General features: G+C 43.3%; 1 protein-coding gene across 1 annotated transcript; it reads left to right on the forward strand.

Annotated features, from left to right (window-relative positions):
* Positions 1 to 462: 462 nt before the first annotated feature.
* Positions 463 to 1,425, forward strand: LOC118652552 (olfactory receptor-like protein OLF4). The gene has a single exon (XM_036302450.1). It carries the CDS (start codon positions 469 to 471, stop codon positions 1,423 to 1,425), a length of 957 nt encoding a protein of 318 aa, XP_036158343.1. The 5' UTR covers positions 463 to 468.
* The last annotated feature ends 23,535 nt before the right edge of the window (positions 1,426 to 24,960 follow it).

Consider the following 24,960-nt stretch of genomic DNA (forward strand, 5'->3'; position numbering starts at 1 on the left):
TCACATGAGGATATTTTTTCCATTGATTCTGAGAGGGCGGAGGGGAGAGAAACATCCATGTGAGAGAGGCACACCAACTGGTTGCCTTTCACACCCACCCTGACCCAGAGCCAGGCATCATCTTTATCATTGAATTGTAGAAACTTTTGTTCTTCAGCACCCTATACTTACAGCCTGGACAGTGCCAAAAACATGGTCAGCATTTAATTTATATTCCTGAAATACATGAAAAATGTCTCATTAAAACTGTAGAATACATAATACCTTAAGGAAAAATGGTGATTGATAGAAAAGCTTCATTTCACAGGTGGCACAGGGGCTTTCCCCAAAGGGGACCAGATTCACACACAATATATTAAAATTAATTCTCTCTCTACAAATATAAATGTTACCATTTCAAATATGTAATATGAGTTTTTGTGAATTAGTCATATTATTTCCCTCTTTCCTAGTAGTCACCTCCACCATATGCAACCAGGGAATGGTACACAAATTTCAGAATTTATTCTCCTGGGATTTTCAGAGGACCCAGAACTGCAGCCCCTCATATTTGGGCTTTTCCTCTCCATGTACCTGATCACTGTGTTGGGAAACCTGCTCATCATTCTGGCCGTCGGCTCAGACTCCCATCTCCACACACCCATGTACTTCTTCCTCTCCAACCTGTCCTTGGTAGACATCTGTTTCACCACCACCACCGTCCCAAAGATGCTGGTGAACATCCAGACACAGAGAAAAACCATCACCTACGCAGGATGCATCACACAGATTTATTTTCTTATACTCTTTTCAGTGTTGGACATTTTTCTTCTGACAGTGATGGCCTATGACCGGTTTGTTGCCATCTGCCACCCCCTGCACTATATGGTCATCATGAACCCCCGGCTCTGTGGACTGCTGGTTCTGATGTCTTGGATCATGAGTATCCTGAATTCCTTGTTGCAATGCTTAATGGCATTGAGGCTGTCCTTCTGTGCAAACTTGGAAATCCCCCACTTCATCTGTGAACTCAATCAGATGATCCAACTTGCCTGTTCTGACACCTTTCTTAATAACATGGGGATGTATTTTGCAGCTGTCCTGCTGGCGGTTGGTCCTTTCGCGGGGATCCTTTACTCATATTCTAAGATAGTGTCCTGCATACGTGGAATGTCATCAGCTCAGGGGAAGTACAAAGCATTTTCTACCTGTGCGTCTCACCTCTCGGTTGTCTCCTTATTTTATTGTACAGTGCTAGGCGTGTACCTCAGCTCTGCTGCTATCCAGAGCTCACATTCAACTGAATCAGCCTCAGTGATGTACACTGTGGTCACACCCATGCTCAACCCCTTCATCTACAGTCTCAGGAACAAGGACATCAAAAAGGCTCTGAAGACATTCTTTGTGAAGGAAACCACAAACAGGCCAGTTATCCTAGGACTGTAGATGTACCACTGATGGCAGAGTTCAAAGTCTCAGAGTCAGACACAGAAGCATGGAACAGAGTGTCGAATCTCAGAGGGAGGCTTTGGTGGATGAGTGGGTGGGAAGAGATCAACCAAAGAACTTATATGCATAACCCCTGGACACAGACAGTAAGGTGGTAAAGGCCTGAGGCAGGGGGCAGGGACAGGCTAGAAGGTATCAATGGGGGAAAGAAAGGTACATATCTAATACTTTCAACAATAAAGATTTTAGAAAAATGCAGTTTCTGAGACCCACTTCTGAAGGGCCTAGTAATCTGCATTTACAATGATTAAAAATGATTTATAAACAGGTTGAAATTGAGCACACCTAGATAGTGGATGTCATTGCACAGATTATTAAGTTATTATTAATTTAAAAACAGGGTAGGATCTGTATTAAAGGAAAGCTATTATTTAATGCATTTTGACCTAATTACCAGCATATGTCTTCTTTAGCTGATATTTTTCACATGAAAATAATTTAACAGTAATGCTCAAATCCATTTATGATTATAGATATAGCTTTGCAAATAAGAGAATTTGAGCTGTTCACTCTTGGTATAAATTGCATGAAAGATAGGAATAAAGTGTGTCTTTGGATTCAGGAAAAAATGCTCAGAATCAGATACTGTGATTATCTTCAGACTGTGGAAGCAGAGCCTTCTCTTTCTATTCATTTCCTAGAATTTCCTTTTCATTTTTTAAAAACATCTTTATTGATTAAGGTATTACATATGTGTCCTCATCCCCCCATTACCTCCTAGAATTTCCATTTTGTTTACCTTAACTTCTGTATTCAATTTCAGTAACTTACTCTATTAAACTTTCTTATTTCTCTTATATCCCACAGTTTTTTCTTTTTGTTTTTTCTTTTTTATTTAAATTAAATCTTTATTGTTCAGATTATTACACTTGTTCCTCTTTTTTCCCCCCATAACTCCCCTCCTCCCAGTTCCCACCCCACCCTCCGCCCTCACTCCCCATCCACTGTCCTCATCCATAGGTGCACGATTTTTGTCCAGTCTCTTCCCGCATCTCCCACACCCCTTTCCCCCCCAAGAATAGTCAGTCCATTCCCTTTCTTTGTCCCTGATTCTATTATGATCACCAGATTATTTATTCACTTGATTCTTAGATTCACTTGTTGATAGATGCATATTTGTTGTTCATAATTTGTATCTTTACCTTTTTCTTCTTCTTCCTCTTCTTAAAGGATACCTTTCAGCATTTCATATAATCCTGGTTTGGTGGTGATGAACTCCTTTAGCTTTTCCTTATCTGTGAAGCTCTTTATCTGACCTTCAATTCTGAATGATAGCTTTGCTGGATAAAGTAATCTTGGTTGTAGGTTCTTGGTATTCAACACTTTGAATATTTCTTGCCATTCCCTTCTGGCCTGCAAAGTTTCTGTTGAGAAATCAGCTGACAGTCGTATGGGTACTCCCTTGTAGGTAACTGGGTTTCTTTCTCTTGCTGCTTTTAAGATTCTCTCTTTGTCTTTTGCTCTTGGCATTTTAATTATGATGTGTCTTGGTGTGGTCCTCTTTGGATTCCTTTTGTTTGGGGTTCTCTGCGCTTCCTGGACTTGCAAGTCTATTTCTTTCACCAGGTGGGGGAAGTTTTCTGTCATTATTTCTTCAAATAGGTTTTCAATATCTTGCTCTCTCTCATCTTCTGGCACCCCTATAATTCTGATGTTGGTACGCTTGAAGCTGTCCCAGAGGCTCCTTACACTATCTTCGTATTTTCGGATTCTTTTTTCATTTTGCTTTTCCAGTTGGGTGTTTTTTGCTTCTTCACGTTTCGAATCTTTGACTTGATTCTTGCGCTCCTCTGGTCTGCTGTTGGGTGTCTGTATAATATTCTTTATTTCAGTCAGTGTGTGCTTAATTTCTAGTTGGTTCTTTATCACAACATCGAGCGTCTCATTAGATTTCTTGAGGATCTCACTACATTTATCGGCAGTCTCACCAGTCTTTTCGAGGGCCTTACTAAATTTATCGGCAGCTTCTAGACAGTTCTTGAGAGACCTTAAAAGTGTGGTTTTGAGCTCTATATCTTCCATTTCTGACATTTGCATCCTGTTTCTTTGTCTCCGCATTTTTTTTATCTTTTCTTGGTGCACCCCTTAGTGGTCTTTGTGCACAGTCTTGTTGTAATTAAGCCTTGATTGTTGTCGGCAATACCAGGGGTGATTTGACCTCCAGGCTAACTGGCTATGAGAGTCAGCTATGTCTGCAGTGGGAGAGCTTCTGTGCTGGATCTCTAGGGCGGTGCTAATCTAGCCTTTGCCTGAGGCTATCTGGCAAATGGCTCTGCGCAGGGCTTGGGCAGGGCGGGTCCCCAGGGATCTACAGGGCGGGTGGAGCAAGCAGTTATGGCTGCTCTCAGTTCCGTCCCTAGGTGCTCTGCCTCTCAAAGTCCCAGCAACCACTGCAAACCTCGGAGAGAAAGCTGCCTTCGAGTTCCGACCAAAGCCAGACAGTCCTGCTTCTCCCGTTTGAGTCTGGGTCCCCAGCGACTTGCCCGGATCTGGAGCTCAGAGTCTGAAACTTCCTCCCAATTGGAAACAACAACCGCGCCCTTGCCACCAGCCCGCTCCGCGTGCGCACTCCGCACCTGAGTATTTCACTTCAGCACTGCGCCTCCTCTGAGTCTGGGTATGATATTCTCTTTCCTTCTAGTTGTAGAATTTCCACTCAGCCAGCCTTCCTGTGGTCCTGGATGATGTCTGTTCTGTCCTTTAGTTATATCTCTGAAGTGGTTGTTCGAGGCAGCAATCTCCGGTGTTAACCTATGCCGCCATCTTGGTTTCTCCCAGTTTTTTCTTTTGTTGTTTTTTTACCTTCCCAAATTTATTTCCAACATGGCCATTTACATAATGAGAAAACAGAATAATTTTTTGCAAGTGACAAATATTGTACCAAATTTTTTTTTTTACTAAAAGAATCAACCAGAGATCCAAGATGGCTGCTGTCAGGACAGCAGGCTGCAAGAGAGTGTGTGAGTGAAAGAGTGAAAGGAAATTGTGAGGACATGCGGGGAGTGTCTGTATTTGTGAGTGAGGGACAGCTGTATTCCATAGGACTGTTGAGGACTGGTAGACCAGGCTCCCTGGCGGGCCGCCTCTACTACTGCTGAAATCTCTCCCAGAGTAGCCAGCCCTGCCACAGATACTGCACCACTTAAAAGAGAAAGCGACTCTGATCAGAAGCCCAGCCTTACCTTCAACCGGGGAGACCTCAGATACCTCCCAGGACCCTACGACCACAATGCCCAGGGACTAGCTGCCTTAGCTGCGAATCCAAGAACACGAAGACTCCAGTCTCCCCAACTATGGGCACCTAAAAAGTTTTCCAGTGGATGACAAAATGGTGGAGAATGTGGATTGGCCCTGCTCCTTCTCACAGAGCAGAGAGAAGGAACAGCTGAATCAAATAATATACACTTGGAATTGGCGAATAAAAAGCAGCTGGCGAGGCAATCCATGGATGCAAAGGTCATAGATCGATCGCCTAGAGAAAGTGAATGCAGGAGAGAAACAGCTACATAACCAGACACCCTGAGAGGACCAATCATGGGGAGACAAAGAAACAGTCTACATATGAAAGAAAAGTAGGAATCACCGGAAAAGAAAGGAAATAAAATTGAGGCAAGCAATATGTCAGACAAAGAATACAGAGCAATGGTCATAAGGATGCTGAAAAGGATGGAAGACAAATTCAACAATATGTGTGAGAACCAAGAGGAAATGAAGAAGAACCAAGAAGAAATGAAAAATTACATCACTGCAACAAAGACCACAATAGAAAACATCAACAGTAGACTAGAAGAAGTGGAGGACCGCATCAGTGAGCTAGAAGACAAAGTAGGAAAAAAATACCCAAGCAGAGCAGCATCTAGAAAAAAAATACTTAAAAAACAGGAGGAGAGCCTAAGGGAACATTGGGACAACATAAAACAAAATAACATCCGCATAATAGAGGTGCCAGAAGGAGAGGAAACTGAGCAAGGAATAGAAAACCTGTTTTAAGAAATAATGACAGAAAACTTCTCTGATATTGGAAAAAAAACTCACACAAGTCCAAGAAGCTCACAGAGTCTCTAACAAGATGAACCCCAAAAGACCGATGTCAAGGGACATTATAATTAAATTGGCAAACACCAACGACAAAGTAAGAATCTTAAAGGCTGCCAGAGAGAGACAGAAAGTTATCTACAAGGAACTCCCATCAGACTATCGACTGATTTCTCAACAGAAACACATCAGGCCAGAAGGGAATGAAATGAAATATACACAGTCATGAAAAGCAAGGGCCTGAATTGAAGAATACTGTACCCAGCAAGGCTATCAATCAAAGTTGAGGGTGAAATCAGGAGTTTCACAGACAAAAAAGGACTAAGGGAGTTTATTACCACCAAACCAGCAATGCAAGAAATGCTAAAGGGTCTGCTGTAAAAAGAAGAAATAGGAAGGGAAGAAGAAACACCAGCATAAGGAATAAAAATGGGGAGGAAAACCAAGATAGCAGCATAGGTAAACACTGGAGATTGCTGCCTCAACAACCACTTCAAAAATACAACTAAAAGACGGAACGGACATCATCCAGAACCACAGAAAGGCTGGCTGAGTGGAAATTCTACAACTGCAAGGAAAGAGAAAAGCATACCGAGACTCAGAGGAGGTGCGGTGCAGAAGTAAAATACAAAGGTGCGGAGGCGCATGCGGAGAGGGCTGGTGGCTGAGTACACGATTGTCTTTTTCAATCAGGAGGGAGTCTCAGGCTCTGAGCTCCAGTTCCGAGTGAGCCTCTGGGGAACCAGACTCATACGGGAGAAACGGGACTGTCTGGCATCCGTCGGAACGTGAGGGCAGCTATCTTTCGGAGGCACTCGCAGTGACTGCCAGGACCTGTGAAGGCAGGACTGAGAGCAGCCATACTGCTCGCTCCGCCCTCCCTGTTGATCCCCTGGGACCCCGCCCCACCCAAGCCCTGCACGGAGGCTTTTGCATATTAAAGTCCCGGCCCTTTGTAATCTGAAAATTACTTAACAAACTGCAGCTGCCCCAAGGCCCCAGGGCAACTTGCATCACTTTACAGCTGGCTTCTTCTGGGTAGCCTCAGACAGAGGCTAGATTAGCACCTCCTTAGATCCAAGAGCCAGTGTACCCAGTGGTCAGAGTGGGACCATCCAATTACAACTCCTCAGATCCTTAAGGGACACACTCAGGGGGGCAGATTCAGTGAGCACCAAAGCCCCACTGAAGCAAGTCTTGCCGCATAAGGGTGTCTTCAGCACAGAAGTTCTCCCACTGCAGACACAGATGATTCTCACAGCCTATTGGCCTGGAGGTCAAATCCTCCCAGTGTTACCTACAACACTCAAGGCTTAACTACAACAAGACTGTGCACAAAGCCCACAAGGGGGTGCACCAAGAGTGTCTACCTCAGGTAATTGGGGAGGCTGAGCCACTGGGCCCTAGAGGACACTTAGCACAGAAAGCCACTCTATCGACACAGCGAAGCATAAAAAATGCCAAGACAAAGAAACAGGACACAAATGACAGAAATGGAGGAAAGCAAACTACTGGATATAGAGTTCAAAACCACACTTTTAAGGTTTTTCAAGAATTTTCTAGAAATCACTGATAAACTTAATGAGACCCTCAAGAAATCTAGTGAGACCCTCGATGTTGTGATAAAGGACCAACTAGAAATTAAGCATACTCTGACTGAAATAAAGAATATTATACAGACTCCCAACAGCAGACTAGAGAATTGCAAGAATCAAGTCAACGATTTGAAATACGAAGAAGCAAAAAACACCCAACTGGAAAAGCAAAATGAAAAAAGAATCCAATAATACGAAGATAGCGTAAGGAGCCTCTGGGACAACTTCAATCATACCAACATCCGAATTCAGGGGTGCCAGAAGAAGAGAGAGAGCAAGATATTGAAAACCTATTTGAAGAAATAATGACAGAAAGTTTCCCCTACCTGGTGAAAGAAATAGACTTACAAGTCCAGGAAGCGCAGAGAACCCCAAACAAAAGGAATCCAAAGAGGACCACACCAAGACACATCATAATTAAAATGCCAAGAGCAAAAGACAAAGAGAGAATCTTAAAAGCAGCAAGAGAAAGAAACTCAGTTACCTACAAGGGAGTACCCATACGACTGTCAGCTGATTTCTCAACAGAAACTTTGCAGGCCAGAAGGGAGTGGCAAGAAATATTCAAAGTGATGAATGCCAAGAACCTACAACCAAGATTACTTTACCCAGAAAAGCTATCATTCAGAATTGAAGGTCAGATAAAGAGCTTCACAGATAAGGAAAAGCTAAAGGAGTTCATCACCACCAAACCAGGATTATATGAAATGCTGAAAGGTATCCTTTAAGAAGAGGAAGAAGAAGAAAAAGGTAAAGATACAAATTATGAACAGCAAATACACATCTATCAACAAGTGAATCTAAAAATCAAGTGAATAAATAATCTGATGAACAGAATGAACTAGTGATTATAATAGAATCAGGGACAAAGAAAGGGAATGGACTGACTATTCTTGGGGGGGAAAGTGGTGTAGGGCGTGCGGGAAGAGATTGGACAAAAATCGTGCACCTATGGATGAGGACAGTAGGTGGAGAGTGAGGGCGGAGGGTGGGGTGGGAACTGGGTGGAGGGGAGTTACGGGGGGAAAAAAGAGGAACATCTGTAATAATCTGAACAATAAAGATTTAATTTTTAAAAAAAGAAAATGGAAAAAAACTAAGATGGCAGCATAGATAAACACCGGGATATTGCTGCCTCCCACAACAATTGAAAACTACGTCAAAAACACAAAACGGATATCATCCATAACTACAGGAAGGATGACTGAGTGTAAATTCTACAACTAGAAGGAAAGAAAAGCACACTGAGAGCCAGAGGAGCTGCGGAAGTAAAGTGCAGAGGTAGGGGGCTCCTGCGCGAGGAAAAGGGCTGGCACCTGAGGACTCGGCTGTCTTTTTTAATCCGGAGGGAGTCACAAGCTCCCGACGGCTCTGAACTCCGGTTCCGGGAAGTCTCTGGGGACCCAGGACTCATACAGGGAGAAACTGGACTGTTTGGCAGCAGGCGAACTTGAGGGCGGCTTTCCCTCAGAGGTGCTTGCAGCCGTTACCGGGACACTGAGATGCGCGACTCCTTAGGGCAGGGCTGAGGCTCCGCCAGAGCTGCTTGCTCCGCCCTTTCATTCCTTGAACCCCAGCCCCACCCAGGCTGCGGCAGAGGCTTTTGCATATGAATGCCCCGGCCCTTTGTAACCTGTAATTACCTAACTGCAGCCTGGCCAGACAGACCCAGAACTTCCAAGAGAAGGCCTAAGGCCCCACAGCAGCTTGCATTGCTTCACAGCTGAGCCTCATCAGGGCCAAAAAAAGGAAGGAGAATCTGCAGTTCTCTTCATAGTTCCTGCTGTGTAACCTCAGGCAGAGGCTAAATTAGCACCTCCTTAGATCCAAGAGCCACTGTACCCAGTGGTCAGAGGGAGACCATCCAGATCACAACTCCTCAGATCCATAAGGGACACACTCAGGGTGCAGTCTCAGTGAGCACCAAAGCCCCACTGAAGCAAGTCTTGCCCCAGAAGGGTGTCTCCAGCACAGAAGTTCTCCCACTGCAGACACAGCTGATTCTCACTGCCAATTGGCCTGGAGGTCAATTCCTCCCAGTGATCCTACAACAACCAAGGCATAGCTACCTCAGGTAACTGGGGAGGCTGAGCCACTGGGCCCTACAGGACACCTAGCACACAAAGCCACTCTATCAACACAGGGAAGCAGCCAAAATGCGGAGACAAAGAAACAGGTCACAAATGGCAGAAATGGAGGAAAGCAAACGACTGGATATAGAGTTCAAGGCCACGTTTATAAGGTTTTTCAAGAATTTTATGGAAACCGCCGATAAATTTAATGAGTCCCTCAATAAGTATAGTGAGACCCTGGAGGACATGAAAAGGACCAACTAGAAATTAAGCATACACTGACTGAAATAAAGAATAATTTACAGAGATCCAACAGCAGACAAGAGGATCCCAAGAATCAAGTCAAAGATTTGAAATACAAAGAAACAAAAAATACCCAACCGAAAAAGAAAAAAGAAGAGAGATTCCAAAAATATGAAGATAGTGTAAGGAGCCTCTGGACAACTTCAAGCGTACCAACATCAGAATTATAGGGGTACCAGAAGAAGAGAGAGGGCAAGATATTGAAAACCTATTTGAAGAAATAATGACAGAAAACTTCCCCCACCTGGTGAAAGAAATAAACTTACAAGTCCAGGAAGCGCAGAGAACCCCAAACAAAAGGAATCCAAAGAGGACCACACCAAGACACATCATAATTAAAATGCCAAGAGCAAAAGACAAAGAGAGAATCTTAAAAGCAGCAAGAGAAAGACAGTCAGTTACCTACAAGGGAGTACCCATACGACTGTCAGCTGATTTCTCAACAGAAACCATGCAGGCCAGAAGAGAGTGGCAAGAAATATTCAAAGTGATGAATAGCATGAACCTACAACCAAGATTACTTTATCCAGCAAAGCTATCATTCAGAATAGAAGGTCAGAGAAAGAGCTTCACAGATAAGAAAAAGCTAAAGGAGTTCATCACCACCAAACCAGCATTATATGGAATGCTGAAAGGTATTCTTTAATAAGAGGAAGAAGAAAAAGGAACTCTTACCATTTGCCACAGCATGGATGGAACTGTAGAGCGGATAAATACCACATGATCTCACTCATTTGTGGAATATAATGAACAACATAAACTGATGAACAAGGACTGATCCAGAGAAGGAGAGGCATTGATTAGACTGTCGGGCTTTGGGGGGAGGGTAGGGCAGGGTGGGGGTAAGGGGGAAAGATCAACCAAAAGACTTACATGCAGGCATATAGGCCTAACCAATGGACATGGACAACGGGGGGGGGGGGGGGGGGGGGGGGGCGGGGGGGGTGGGGGGGGGGGGGGGGGGAGAGGGTAACGTGGGGACAGGACACATATGTAATATCTTAATCAATAAAAAATATATTTAAAAAAGGAAAAAAAGAAAATGGGGGAAAGATGGCATCCAGCAGGAATGTAGGGAGGAAGAGTGAGAGAGTGAGGGAGCAATAGAGGAGTGTGTGGACATGTGGTGTGTGTGTGTGTGTGTGTGTGTGTGTGTGTGTGTGTGTGTGTGTGTGAGCTAGGGACAGTTAGATCCTACAGGTCTTCCTGGGGGCTGCCATACCAGGTAGTCTTAGACAGCGAAACCCCACTGCCACTGCAATCACTCCAGGGAGGACAACCTCAGCACAGAAAGCACACCTTCTTGAAGAACAGAACCACTTGAGACTAGGATCCTAGCCTAGCCAACTAGTCTGGTCTCAGACACAAACTGGGACCCTACAGCCACTCTGGACAAAGACGTGCAACCACAGCTGCAGACCCACAGATACCAAGACTCCAGGCATCCTGGCTGCAGATTTCTGTGAGTCACAGAGGCCATCGCCCTCCCCACCGGCCTGCTGCAACAGTATAGAAAGCTACCAAGAAAAAGACAAATTATCTATGAAATCATAACTTTATTGAGCCCTTGAGAAGAGCTGAGGTCACAGAGCAGCCAAATAGCCTGAAATCTAAGGAAAATGAGATGACTCTAACAAGAGACAGGAATAGGAGGAAGTGCTTGCCTGGGAAAGAACATAAGAAGAACCCAGGGCCAACATACAAGTGTACAATATTTCAGGTAAAATCTTAATTAATTTCTAAAGGCCAAGTGTGGACCAGCTACAGTGAGAACAAAATTCCTCTGCAGGGGGTATGGGTATCATCTCACTGAACTCTCAGATAACCCGGCAGGCGGGCGCGGGGGCGGGGGGGTTCTGTTGGTCAGATGAAGTTTCTAGGCAAAGAGATCCAGGAGCTGGCAGTTGGCAATTGGTATGAAAAATCTCAGAAATGATAGGAATCCAAGTGATATGGATGGGTCACCAATATCATGTGATATAGATACAGATATTGTGGTTCCTCCCCTGGGTTGTTGGGAGCCTACCATCCCGGAGCTTGTTGGTTTGCTATGAGCACGTTAGGGTGGAATGAACATATTGATGTGGTATGAGCAAGTGATAGCCATTTTTGAATAATATTAGATGGCCGTTTGTAAAGACAGAGAGGTCCAATTAGGGAGGCAAGCAAAAGGGATTATAGGATCAATTAGTGTGTAGACATTTCATTAAACACGATGAAAAACCATTGAAGGTATTTAATCAGAAGAAGACCACATCTTTCATTTACATCTAGATTCAGTTCAAGTAAATTTTTGTGGATGGTATGATGGATGGGTAGAGGGTTCACAGTAATTCAAATAGTCAAGTTAATGAGAAATTACCAGTAATTCCAAGGAAACCTACTTTATGCTTCTTCTCTCAATGTTAGGAATGAGACATTTCTAGCCAGAAGTAAGAACATTGGGAACGTCTACAGATTCAAAATGGTTCTGTAAAATTTAAGAGCCTAACCAAGAAGGAAGTCTCAGGTTAAAACACTGCCTCTTTTCTCTCGGTATTTCCTTTGCTCTCGGCTTGTTCGAACATCATCTGCACAGCCCTCTCCTTCCGCATCATGAACTGTCTCTCCTAGTTCTCTCCTGGTGACCGTGGGCTTCCCCTGACATCTTACCCACTGCCCAGTCTCCTTCTGCTCACTTCACTAGCACTTGCACATCAGAGGGACCTCACTCCTCATTTACTCACACATTTTACAAGCGTTCACAGCCACCTTTATGCGTCTCTGCAATGGGCACGCATGATAGCCTCTCATCCCACCTTGTTTCAAGGGAGACTAAATAAGTCCATTCAGGAGAAGCGATAAGCACAGTTCCTGCACTTGGTAAGCGCTAAAATTAGTTACTATTTATATCATTTCCTGAGGCCTTCATGCCAGACCCTTTTCTGTGTATGCTACATTTTTATACACATTGGAAAAGAATTTCCCCCCTATTATGTATTAGTTTATTGTGGAACCAGAAAAGAAAATTATACGTGTTTGTTTGTCTTTAATATTTTTTATTGATTTCAGAGAGAGGAAGGGATAGGAAGAGAAAGATAGAAACACCAATGAGGAGAGAGAATCATTGGTCAGCTGCCTCCTGGATGCTCCCTACTGGGGATGGAGCCTGCAACTCGGGGCATGTGCCTTGACCAGGAATCCAACCATGACTTCCTGGTTCATGGGTTGGTACTCAACCACTAAGCAACACGGGCCGGGCAATACACAATTTTTGTTGTTGTTTTTAAATCTAGCCTGACTAAAATTACCTTTTAGTTGTAATAGCCTTCCAATTCCTTTTAGGTAGCCAATTTTATTATCTGAAAATGTGATTAAATTTACGTTTACCCAAGACATGAACCTATGATTGCTTTTTCTTCTTTGGTTGCATTGGTTTGAAATTTCAGAACAGTGATGACATACATGACAGTAGCAGGCATATTTGTCCTGTGTTTGACCTTCAAGCAAATTCCTCAAATATTGTCTTGTCAGGTCATATATTAGCTGATGATCAAGGAAACTATTTTATGATAGGAAATAATCTTACTAACATTTTCTCAGAACTGTTTTTATACAGTATCATTGCATATTTTATGATGATGCTATTATATTTAGATGATTTTTCTATTAATTTATTCTAAAATAATAAATAAATTCTCAATATTAGAGGCTTGTGGATTTCATGGTGGACTGCTTCTGTTCATAATTTAAATCAGGTAGTCTGCACTCCATACACTATCCTATAGATTCAAAGGGTGCCTTAGTAAGAGAATTGCTTGCCTGTTACCAGAACCATCAGCAGAAACCAAGGACAGCTCATGAATGGGCCTCCATTCAGCTAAATTCTCCTAGAGCTAAGTTTGAGGTACGTCTGGTTGACTTTAATGGACACTGGCACAGGGAGAGTTATATTGGGAAGAAAGTCAGGATGGTGGATTGCTCTGACAGTTACATCAGCCAGGGTCTGGGGAGACTGAATAGAGCCTGTGTGCTATAGATTTCCTGGACCTTCCCACTAGCAAAAAGGAAGTCAGATTTAACTCTTCTTACAATTTTACAATTTTGTATCTGATTTACTAACTCCCCATGTCTGAATCTACACACTTAAATCAGGGGTCAGCAAAGGACTCCCTAAAGAGCAAATGCCACCCACAGCCTGTTTTTGTAAAGAGGCTTTATCAGTAGGGTGATGGTAGCCCTGTAAAAGATATGTCTACATTCTAACCCCCAGTACCTATAAATGTGACCTTATTTGAAAAAAAAAAAGGTTCTTTATAGATATAATTAAGGATCTCAAGATGAAATCATCCTGGATTATCCAGTTGGATCCAAAAACCAATGACCAGGCTCCTTATAAGATACTAGAGGCCAGGTGTACAAAAATTTGTGCACTCGGGTGGGTCCCTCAGCCTGGCCTATGCCCTCTTGCAGTCTGGGACCCCTCGGAGGATGTTTACCTGCTGGCTTAGGCCCGCTCCCTGGGGGTCGGGCCCAAGCTGGCAGTCAGACATCCCTCTGGCAGAGTGGCAGCCTTCGGGGATGTTCACTTACCAGCAGGGAGCAGACCTAAGCTGCAGTCGGACATCCTTAGTGCTGCTGAGGAGGTGGGAAAGGCTCCCGCCACCACAAATGTGCTGGCAGCCATCAGCCTGGCTTGTGACTGAGCAGAGCTCCCCCTGTGGGAGCACACTGACCACCAGGGGACAACAGCTCCTGCATTGAGCATCTGGCCCCTGGTGGTCAGTGTGTGTCATAGTGACCAGTCATTCCCAGTCGTTCTGCTGTTAGGGTCAATTTGCATATTACCCTTTTATTATATAGGATAGAGGCCTGGTGCATGGGTGGGGGCCGGCTAGTTTGCCCTGAAGGATGTCCCTGATCAGGGTGGGGGTCCCGCTGGGGTGCCTGGCCAGCCTGGGTGAGGGGCTGATGGGTGTTTGCAGGCTGGTCACAACCCTGCAGGGTGGGGGTCCCCAATGGGGTGCGTGGCCAGCCTGGTGAGGGGCTGATGGCTGTTTGCAGCTGGTCACACCCCCTTCAGGGTGGGGGTCCCCACTGGGGTGTCAGGCCAGCCTGGGTGAGGGGCTGATGGGTGTTTTCAGGTTAGCCAAGCCCCCTGGCAATGGAAGCTCCCAACCTCTCCTTTTTTTATTATTTTTTTATTCTGGGATTTATTTACCTTCTATAATTGAAACTTTGTAGCCTTGAGTGGAGCTCAGAGCCGGCCAGGGCAGGCGGGTAGCTTGGCTTCCTCCATCGCCAGGGGCAACCCAAGCCTCCTGCTTGTTCCAGCTCCATCGCCACGGCTGGCTAAAAGCAGGTATCTGGGGTTTATTTATCTTTTTTTTTAAAAAAAATATATATTTTATTGATTTTTTACAGAGAGGAAGGGAGAGAGATAGAGAGTTAGAAACATCGATGAGAGAGAAACATCGATCAGCTGCCTCCTGCACATCTCCTACTGGGGATGTGCCCGCAACCCAGGTACATGCCCTTCACCGGAATCAAACCTGGGACCCTTCAGTCTGCAGGCCGATGCTCCATCCACTGAGCCAAACCAGCTTTGGCATATTTATCTTCTATAATTGAAACTTTGTTGCCTTGAGTGGAGCTCAGAGCTGGCTGCGGCAGGTGGGAAGCTTGGCTTCCTCCATCACTGGAGCAACCAAGCTTCCTGCTTGCTCCAGCTCCATGGCTGCCGTCCGCCATCTTGGTTGCGTTAATTTGCACATAGTCGCTCTGATTGGCTGGTGGGCGTGGCTTAAGGCATAGCGAAGGTACGGTCAATTTGTATGTTTGTCTTTTATTAGTGTAGATACAGTGGAGAGGCACAGAGAAAATAAGACCATATGTCTCCCAGGATTGGCGTGATGCAGCCACAAAGCCCAGGGATGCTTGGAGTCACAAAAAGCAGGAAGTGGCAAGGAGCACAGCCTCCCTAAGAGCCTCTGGGGAGTGTAGCCTCTCTAACATCCTGAGAAAAGACTTCTGGCATCAAGAACCTGATGAAATAAATTCCTGTTGTTTTAAGCCACCCATTTGGGCTTAGTTGTTACAGAAACCACAGAAATGAATATCTACAGTCAAGCCCATCTGTGTGGCTATTGCCTACAAGTGCTTCCACACTACAATGGCAGAGTTAAGTAGTTGCAACAGAGCACTGATGGTCCAATAATAATCTTTATCTAGTTCTTTACACATATGTTTGGCAGTGACTGCTCTAAGTCACTATCAAGTACTGGTTTTATATTCAAAGTACTCTTTCCCATCGTAAAGAAATGCTCTGAATAGCCTCGCTGGCCAGAAAAAAATATGTACCTATGTGAGTTTAACGATGTGAATGCATTTACCCCAGATGAAAAAATTGAATAATTGGATCTGGGGAACTTGTACAAAGGAAACTTTATCTCTGCAGCCAACATAATTTAACCCCCATCAAGTGAATCTTCAGAATTGATCTCTGGTTTTCAAAGTGGAGGTCAAGGGAAAGTTTCTGGGAGGTTCCTGTTTGGGATGGATGTGGTCAGGGACATCACTAAATCTCTGGGTCAGACACTCAGTGTGACTCACAGCAGCTCAGAAGCTCATGATGTTATCCTGTCCATTCGTCCTACATGAGTGCTTACATACCCTGGGGAGATGTTTATTCCAGGTGAGGTGGACCCATCAGTGGGAAGGGAATATGCATCTGGCCCCCAAGGTGAACCCGTGGAAACCAAAACTGGCAGAAAAGTTGCCTTTTATTTATGGTCCCTTGGTTTCAAGGGAGCTGAGTTGCTTAGAGAACTGAGCAACAGTAAAACAGTCCATTTAATGAGGAGCCCTGAGAATTCAGCCTCTGGACCTCCCTCTGCAGACTCACCTGAGGCTCCTCAGCCACAGGCTAAGAGCATCCTCTCTGTGCCTCTCTAAGATGTTCATCTGCTCTGGATAAAGAGCACCTGACCTTCATTTCTTGCTCTTTCCACATCAGTTGTACAAGGAAGGAAGGACTGGTAGAGCCAAATCCAGTGAGTGATGCCACCGGGGGTGCCAGAGTGAGCGCTATAGGAAAGCATCATGGGGAGAAGCAAAGCTTTTAATAACCGTGTCTTCTGGGGGAACAGTCAGGCTGATGAAATAGTGAAAGGGATGGATTCAAGATCCCGTACATTTGGTGTCTTTAGTTCTGAAGGGCTTTCTTGCAACTTATTCCTTCTCAGCCCCTTTCTTCTCACAATCTCAGAGCACAATTCCACAGCCTCTCTCCTCCCACAGCAGGAACAGACCCTCCCTTCTGTCTGCTCAGCTCTCAGGATTCTGCTTTATTTCAACCTTAGCATTTCCTCTTCTCTGTGAAGCATTGACAGAGTGAGGCAGCCTTGCAGAGCAGAAAAGCACTGACTTAGCGTCAGGAGGTGTGAGTTCTAATTCACTCTTCTACAGCTGGTGCCTGATGGACCTGGAACTTTTGGATTGACTGGTGGTAGGATTGTCTAGTGGCTTTAGCTGGAACACTGGTTCTGGAGGCTTATTCCAGATGGTCTGGGCTTGTTTACACAGCCATAGCAGAGTTCCAAGAGACAGATGTGTGCAAGGTTCAGAATTATCCCAACATCACTTCTACCACATTATTCTGGTCAAAGAAACCCATAAGATTCAAGTAGTGGGCAAACAGACTCAATCTGTTATGGGGGGTGAAAGTTATATTGGAAAGTGAGAGAATACAAGGAGTCCATTGATAGGGGTCATTGATGCAATCAGTCCCCATCATTGTTAATCTATTCTATTAGCTTTCTTTGGTAAAGGAATTTGTGTTGAAATTTTACATTAAGTAGAAGAAAAAAAAATCCAAAGTCAATTTGGTGATTCTGCTCCATTAACTGATCTAGTGAATTCCCAATTTCATAAAATTGAAACCAAGCCAGAATCCCTTCTCAACCAAACCCTCTATCCCCCAATGTCTCATTTGCAAGGAAAAAGACCTGAGTACCTTTTCTTTATATTCACCAAAGTAACTTTTTCAGACATAAATCAGGGTCTTGTGGCACTAGTCCCCCCTCTGGAATCTGTGATAACATAGTGACACATACCTTGAGTTGGTTTTAAAAGAACTAAATTTTTCTACCAGGTAGAAAACCACTGACTCTCATGGATGACAGTCACATAGATCCCAGGCTAGCTGACATTGGATGACTGATGATCACAACTCCTAAAATATCTCACTGTAACACCAGCTCCAACCAATCAGAATATACACATGAGCTGATCACCCATTGAAAACCCCTACCCCCAATTTCACCCTTTAAAACCAATCGCCAGTAAAGGAACCAGGAGTTCAAGTTTTGAGCACTAACTTTCCCATTCTCCTTGCCCAGTGCTAGCAATAAAGTGAATCTAATCTCTCCACTACAAATCTCATGTTCAGTGTGACTCACTTAGTGCCTGGTGGACAAACTCTTCAGTTACAAAGGTAAATGTGGTTCTGACTTTGAGGTCTTTGTGCATTAATATAGGAAATGTAATTTATTACTAAAATTAAGGTCAACCTTACACCATTGCATCTAAATTTCTAATATTTTAGTTTTATATTAATTTAATCATTCATCCTTTAATTTCTATTGTCACCAAATTTCTTTAAAATTTTCTTTCAACATTAAAGGTGAGAATATTAGTGTGTCTGTGTTATGTCTTTGTGTGTTTTTATTTGAAAGAAAATCATGTACAAATGTACATACTTGTATATATATATATACACTTCCTACCTATGGAAGTGTTCCTAGACATACTCTATGTTTAAAAAACATTTTATTTATTTCTACCAATATCTACTGAAATTAGGTTTATGATTCCACATCAGCAGCAGAAATAAGGAAACAGTGGATCAGGCTAATTACATTTTTTACAATTTTATAACAAAGATATTAAAGCTTTTGTGTTTTTTGAGTTATGTATATGAACCTGTGCAGTACGTACTCTTAATTTTTGTATAACTCATTTAATTTAGAAATATTGCTGTTAACTATGTTCACTTTATTTTATGTTATTATCCTCCAATAAATTATTTTAAAATTTTCTTAGAACCAATAAACAGATTCAATAATGATACAAAATCAACACATAATAATTATTTGCATCTATATGAACAGTCAGAAGAGAAATTGGAGAACAATTTCATTTCTAATTGCATCAAAAAGAATTAAATACCTAGAAATAAACTATAAAACATTGCTAAAAATATTGAAAAAGGCACAAATAAATGGGAAGATATTCTGAGCACTAGCTTTCCCATTCTCCTTGCACAGTGCTACCAATAAAGTGAATTTAATCTTTCCACTACAAATCTCATGGTGCCTGGTGGACAAGTTTATTGATATTCTGTGTTTAATATTGTGAATGTCCATACTATTGTTAAAGAGAAAACCACAGGCCCAAAATGGCATCACTCCAGTTAAAAACCCATGATGCTAAATCTAGATTCCATACTGGATTTAATGAAAGTTTCAACCTCTTCCAGGAGCTTAATTTTAATCAACCAGCCTTGAATTTCTGGTGAGGCACCAGTAAGGTAATCTGTCACGTAGGCCCTCCCCATCCCCCCCAGAAAGAAGAGGGAATCTGTCTGATAGAAATCCTTCCTCTCCTCTTCCCCCAAAGAAAAGATGTCATGGCTCCCAAATAATTCTTTTTTTTCTTCTCTGTTTTTAATGGCTCCTTCTTTCCCTCCCTCTTTCCTATAAAAACCTTCTATTTTGTACACCCCTCTGAGCTCCCCTTTAGTTTCCAGATAGGAACTTTTACCTCTCCCTTAAAGAATTTAAATTTGGAGTCTTGCCAATAATAAGAGTTATCATCAGAGATAACATTTTATGACCTATATCGAGGGCAGGGCAAATTTCTAATTACTGAGCATCTTTTCTTCTTATTGTCCTACAATGTCCTTCCTCCCTTCTGTAGCTTCAGGTGCTTTACCTCATCTTTAGCTCAGAATGTCATATAAAGGGTACCTTGCTGTCTCTTTTTGTCTCTGAACCTCTCATGTATTCTTCCACCTAGACTTCACTGGGAGAGAGATATTTGGTAATCAAGTTTTGCCAGTAACTATGGTAGTTATGATTGTTCCCTATAAATCTCAGTCTATTGATAATGATGCAATAGGTTAGGAATGCCTGGGCACTGGCTTGGGTCTTACTACTTTTTCCTGAGACCAATCCCTATGTGACTAGATGGACCCTTCTGGTCCTTATTATAATTGCCACAAGTGGACCCTCAGCTAAATAAGAAAGTAAAACTTGAAAATTATGTATGAAATACAGTAGCATTTTTATAGCACTAGTACCTGACTAAGCTTTTTTTCACAGACATTCATCTCAGATAATCATATTGCCAGATGTATGACACTGCTACTACATAAGCACTCATGATGCCACCACCCATGAAGTTCCCCTTTTATTTTTAACTAGAGGCCCGGTGCACAAAAATTTGTGTACTTAGAGGGGTCCCTCAGCCCAGGCTGTGCCCTCTAGCAGTCTTGGACCCCTCAGGGGATGTCCACCTGCTGGCTTAGCCTCGCTTCCCAGGAGATCAGGCTTAAGCTGGCAGTCAGACATCCCTCTGGCAGCCCAGGAGCCTTCAGGGAATGTCTACTTGCCAGCAGGGAGCAGGCCTAAGTTGTAGTCAGACATCCTTAGTGCTGCTGAGGAGGCGGGAGAGGCTCTCGCCACCACCGCTGTGCTGGCAGCCATTAGACTGGCTTGTGGCTCAGCAGAGCTCTCCCTGTGGGAGCACACTGACCACCAGGGGTCAGCTCCTGCATTGAGCATCTGCCTCCTGGTGGTCAGTGTGTGTCATAGTGACCAGTCATTCTCAGTGGTTCTGCTGTTAGGGTAAATTTGCATATTACTTTTTATTATATAGGATTTGATTTGGAACTTGAAATACATGCAATCTTATTTTTAATTAGAAGCAATTTTAATATAAACAAAGGAAGGAAGTTCACATTAAAAAATGTATATATTTAGGAAGCAAAGTTTATTTGGAATTAAACACAAAATATTTGACTTCCAAAATGGCGACCAGCAGGAAGGTAGGGAGGGAGAGAGTGTGAGAGCCCAAGGAAGTGATAGAGGAGTGTGTGGACGCGTGTGGTGTGTGTGTATGAGCTAGGGACAATTAGATTCTGCAGGTCTTCTAAGGGGCTGCTAAACCTGACAGTCTTAGGCGGCGGAGTCCCACTCCCTGCGCAGACACTCCTGGGCGGCCAGCACAAGCACGGCGACCACGCCATCTTGGGAAACAGAGCTGCTTGAGACTAGGATCCTGGCCTTAGCACCACCCAGTCTGATCTCAGAGGCATACCAGGACCCTGCAGCCACTGGGGACAGAGACCTGTGACCACAGCTACAGACCTGCGGACACCAAAAGTTCAGAAATCCCCGCGGCAGATCCGTGAGTAACAGAGCCCATCCCCCCTTCCCGCAGGCTTGCGGGCAGCTCCAGAGTAACTAACTGATAGACCCACCCCTTGCCGCGGCCTCAACGCTCCAGGAACTTTAGCCTGGAAGTGCACGAGCACCTTGGAACTGATCCTACAGGCTCTGCCAGCTTCTGAGCCCTGGGCTGGAAGCAAATGCGCGAACCCCAGGAACTGAGCCTAGGTGCACTGCCGGCTTCTGAGCCCTGGGCTGGAAGCAAACGCGCGAACCCCAGGAACTGAGCCTAGGCGCACTGCCGGCTTCTGAGCCCTGGGCTGGGAGCAATCTCGTGAACACCGGGAATTTGTCCCACATATCACAGGCCCAGGGACCCCGATTCTCTGGGCAGGTGGCAGCACCAAGCACCAGTGACTTGACTGTGTTTCTTTTCACCTGCGCCTGAGATCCTGATTTCCTGTGCATTCATACTAAGAGCCAGTGACTCCAATTCCTGGTGCAAGGGCACACAGGGACCCTGATTCTCAAGGCAAGGTCGCGCGAAGCAACAGAAACTCTGATACTGCATTCTGGGGAACTCTGACTCCTGGCGCACTCTAGGGGGCTCTGGTTTTCAACACGCTTCAGAGGTCTCTGTTTCAGCACTGTGCAGGCAGGGTCCCTGATTCTAAGGGCGCGTACGAGGCCATATTGAGCGCTGACAACACTGACTCTGAGCGAGCCTGGTTCCCACCAACCCACAACAACCACACATCTTAGTGTCAGAGCTCTTCAGTGACACTAGGGTGGTGGGAGGCTCCCACTGCACACTGCCCAGGCCCACGCAACTCGGCGTTTGAACCATCGGGAGATAATCAGAATGAAGAGACGAAACAACACCCAGAGGAAAGACAATGAGGAGTCACCAAGAAAGGACATTAATGAAGTTGAAGCATGCAACATGACAGAAAAAGAATTCAGAATAATGGTTGTACAATTCATTCACCGGATGGATGAGAAAATCAACAACCTATGCAAGAATCAGGAAGAAATGAAAAGTGATATAGCTACAATCAAAAACACCATGGAAAGTTTCAACAGCAGACTAGAAGAAGCAGAGGACCGAATTAGTGAATTAGAAGATAAGGCAGAGAAACAAGCTCAATCTGAACAGCAACTGGAGAAAAGAATTAAAAAGCAGGAGGAGAGCCTAAGGGAGCTTCGGGACAACATGAAACGAAGTAACATACACATAATAGGGCTGCAAGAAGGACAAGAAGAGCAGCAAGGATTAGAAAAACTATTTGAAGAAATAATGTCAGAAAACTTCCCTGATATGGGGAAGAAAAAAGTTACACAAGTACAGAGAGTCCCAGGCAAGATGAACCCCAAAAGACCCACACCAAGACACGTCATAATAACGATGGCAAATGTACAAGACAAAGATAGAATCTTAAAGGCTGCAAGAGAGAAACAGAGTTACCTACAAAGGATCCCCCATCAGATTATCAAATGATTTCTCAACAGAAACACATCAGGCCAGAAAAGAATGGACAGAAATTTACAAAGTGATGCAAAGCAAAGGACTGAATCCAAGAATACTCTATCCAGCAAGGCTATCATTCAAAATTGAAGGGGAAATAAGAAGCTTCACAGACAAAAAAAGGCTAAGGGAGTTTATCACCACCAAGCCAGCAATGCAAGGAATGCTAAAGGGACTGGTGTAAAAAGAAGAACTAAAAAGCCCAGAAAGAGAACAGCCACAAAAAAAAAAAAAAAATAGAAATGGCTACAAACAAGTACCTTTCAATAATAACTTTAAACGTAAATGGACTAAATGGTCCAATCAAAAGACATCGAGTGGCTGAATGGATAAAAAAACATGACCCTTATATTTGCTGTCTACAAGAGACCCACCTCATTAGAAGGGACTCACACAGACTGAAAGTGAAGGGATGGAAAAATATCTTTCAGGCAAATGGAAATGAAAAAAAAGCTGGGGTAGCAGTACTTATATCAGACAAAATAGACCTCAAAGTGAAGGCCATAACAAGAGATAAGAAAGGCCACTTCATAATACTAAAGGGATCAATACAACAAGAGGATATAACCCTGATAAACATATATGCACCCAATGCAGGAGCACCCACATACATAAGAAAACTCCTGGAAGATATCAGGGGAGAGATTGACAACAATACAATCATAGTAGGGGACTTTAATACACCACTGACATCACTGGATAAATCCGCTAGACAAAAAATCAGCAAAGAAACAGCAATCCTAAATGACTCACTAGATCAGATGGACTTAATTGACATCTTCAGAACACTTCACCCCAAAGCCACAAAATATACGTTCATCTCAAGTGCTCCTGGGACATCTTCAAAAATAGACCACATATTGGGTCACAAACAAAGTCTCCCCAAATTCAAGAAGATTGAAATCATACCAAGCATCTTCTCAGACCACAAGGCCATAATATTAGAAATAAACTACAACAAAAACAACTCAAAATACTCAAACACTTGGAAGCTGAATAGCCCGTTATTAAATATTGATTGGGTTACCAATGAGATCAAAGAAGAAATTAAAAACATCCTGGAAACTAATGACAATGAAAACACAACAATCCAAAACCTTTGGGACGCAATGAAAGCAGTCCTGAGAGGGAAGTTTATAGCTCTACAGGCCTATCTCAACAAACAAGAAAAAATGGTAGTAAATCATCTAAATCTACAGCTCAATGAATTAGAAAGAGAGCAACAGGAAAAGCCCAGAGTGAGCAGAAGGAAGGAGATAATAAAGATTAGAGCAGACATAAATGACATAGAGACCAAAAAAACAATACAGAATATCAATGAAACCAAGAGCTGGTTCTTTGAAAGGATAAACAAGATTGACAAACCTCTAGCCAGGCTCATCAGGAAGCAAAGAGAAAAGACCCAAATCAACAAAATCAGAAATGATAGAGGCGAAATAACAACAGATCCCACAGAAATACAAATGATTCTTAATAAATACTATGGACAACTCTACTCCAACAAACTAGACAACTTGGAGGAAATGGACATATTCCTAGAAAAATACAACATTCCAAAACTTGATCAGGAAGAATCTAAAAATCTCAATAGGCCAATAACTATGGAAGAAATTGAAGCAGTCATCAAAAAGCTTCCATCAAACAAAAGCCCAGAACCAGACGGCTTCACAGGGGAGTTTTACCAAACATTCAAGGAAGAAATAAAACCTATCCTCCTCAGACTACTACAAAAAATCCAAGAGGAAGGAACACTTCCAAGCTCATTCTATGAAGCCAGCATCACCCTAAACCAAAACCAGGTAAAGACAACACAATGAAAGAGAATTACAGGCCAATATCCCTCATGAACATAGATGCCAAAATCCTAAACAAAATCTTAGCAAATCAGATCCAGCAGTACATCAGAAAGATCATACACCACGACCAAGTAGGATTTATCCCAGGGATGCAAGGGTGGTACAATATCCGCAAATCAATAAACGTGATACATCACATAAACAAATTGAAAGAAAAAAACCACATAGTCATATCAATTGATGCAGAAAAAGCGTTTGACAAAATTCAACACCCATTTTTGATAAAAACTCTCAGTAAGGCGGGAATTGAAGGATCATACCTCAACATAATAAAAGCCATATATGACAAAACCACAGCCAACATCATACTCAATGGACAAAAACTAACACCATTTCCCCTAAGAACAGGAACAAGACAGGGATGCCCCCTCTCACCACTCCTGTTTGACATAGTACTGGAAGTATTAGCCATTGCAATTAGACAAGAAGAAGAAATAAAAGGCATCCAAATTGGAAAAGAAGAAGTAAAACTGTCCTTATTTGCAGATGACATGATATTATACTTAAAAGACCCTAAAGACTCCATCAATAAACTGTTAGACTTAATAAAAGAATTCGGCAATGTAGCAGGATACAAAATTAACGCCAAGGAATCTATGGCATTTCTATACACCAATAGTGAATGTGCAGAAAGAGAGACTAAAAAAGCAATCCCAT

Source organism: Myotis myotis, unplaced genomic scaffold (genome assembly GCF_014108235.1).
Source record: "Myotis myotis isolate mMyoMyo1 unplaced genomic scaffold, mMyoMyo1.p scaffold_m19_p_32, whole genome shotgun sequence".
NCBI lineage: Eukaryota > Metazoa > Chordata > Mammalia > Chiroptera > Vespertilionidae > Myotis > Myotis myotis.

Coding starts and splice junctions, on each gene's coding strand:
- LOC118652552 (XM_036302450.1), top strand. CDS start 469: ATGCAACCAGGGAATGGTACACAAATTTCAGAATTTATTCTCCTGGGA.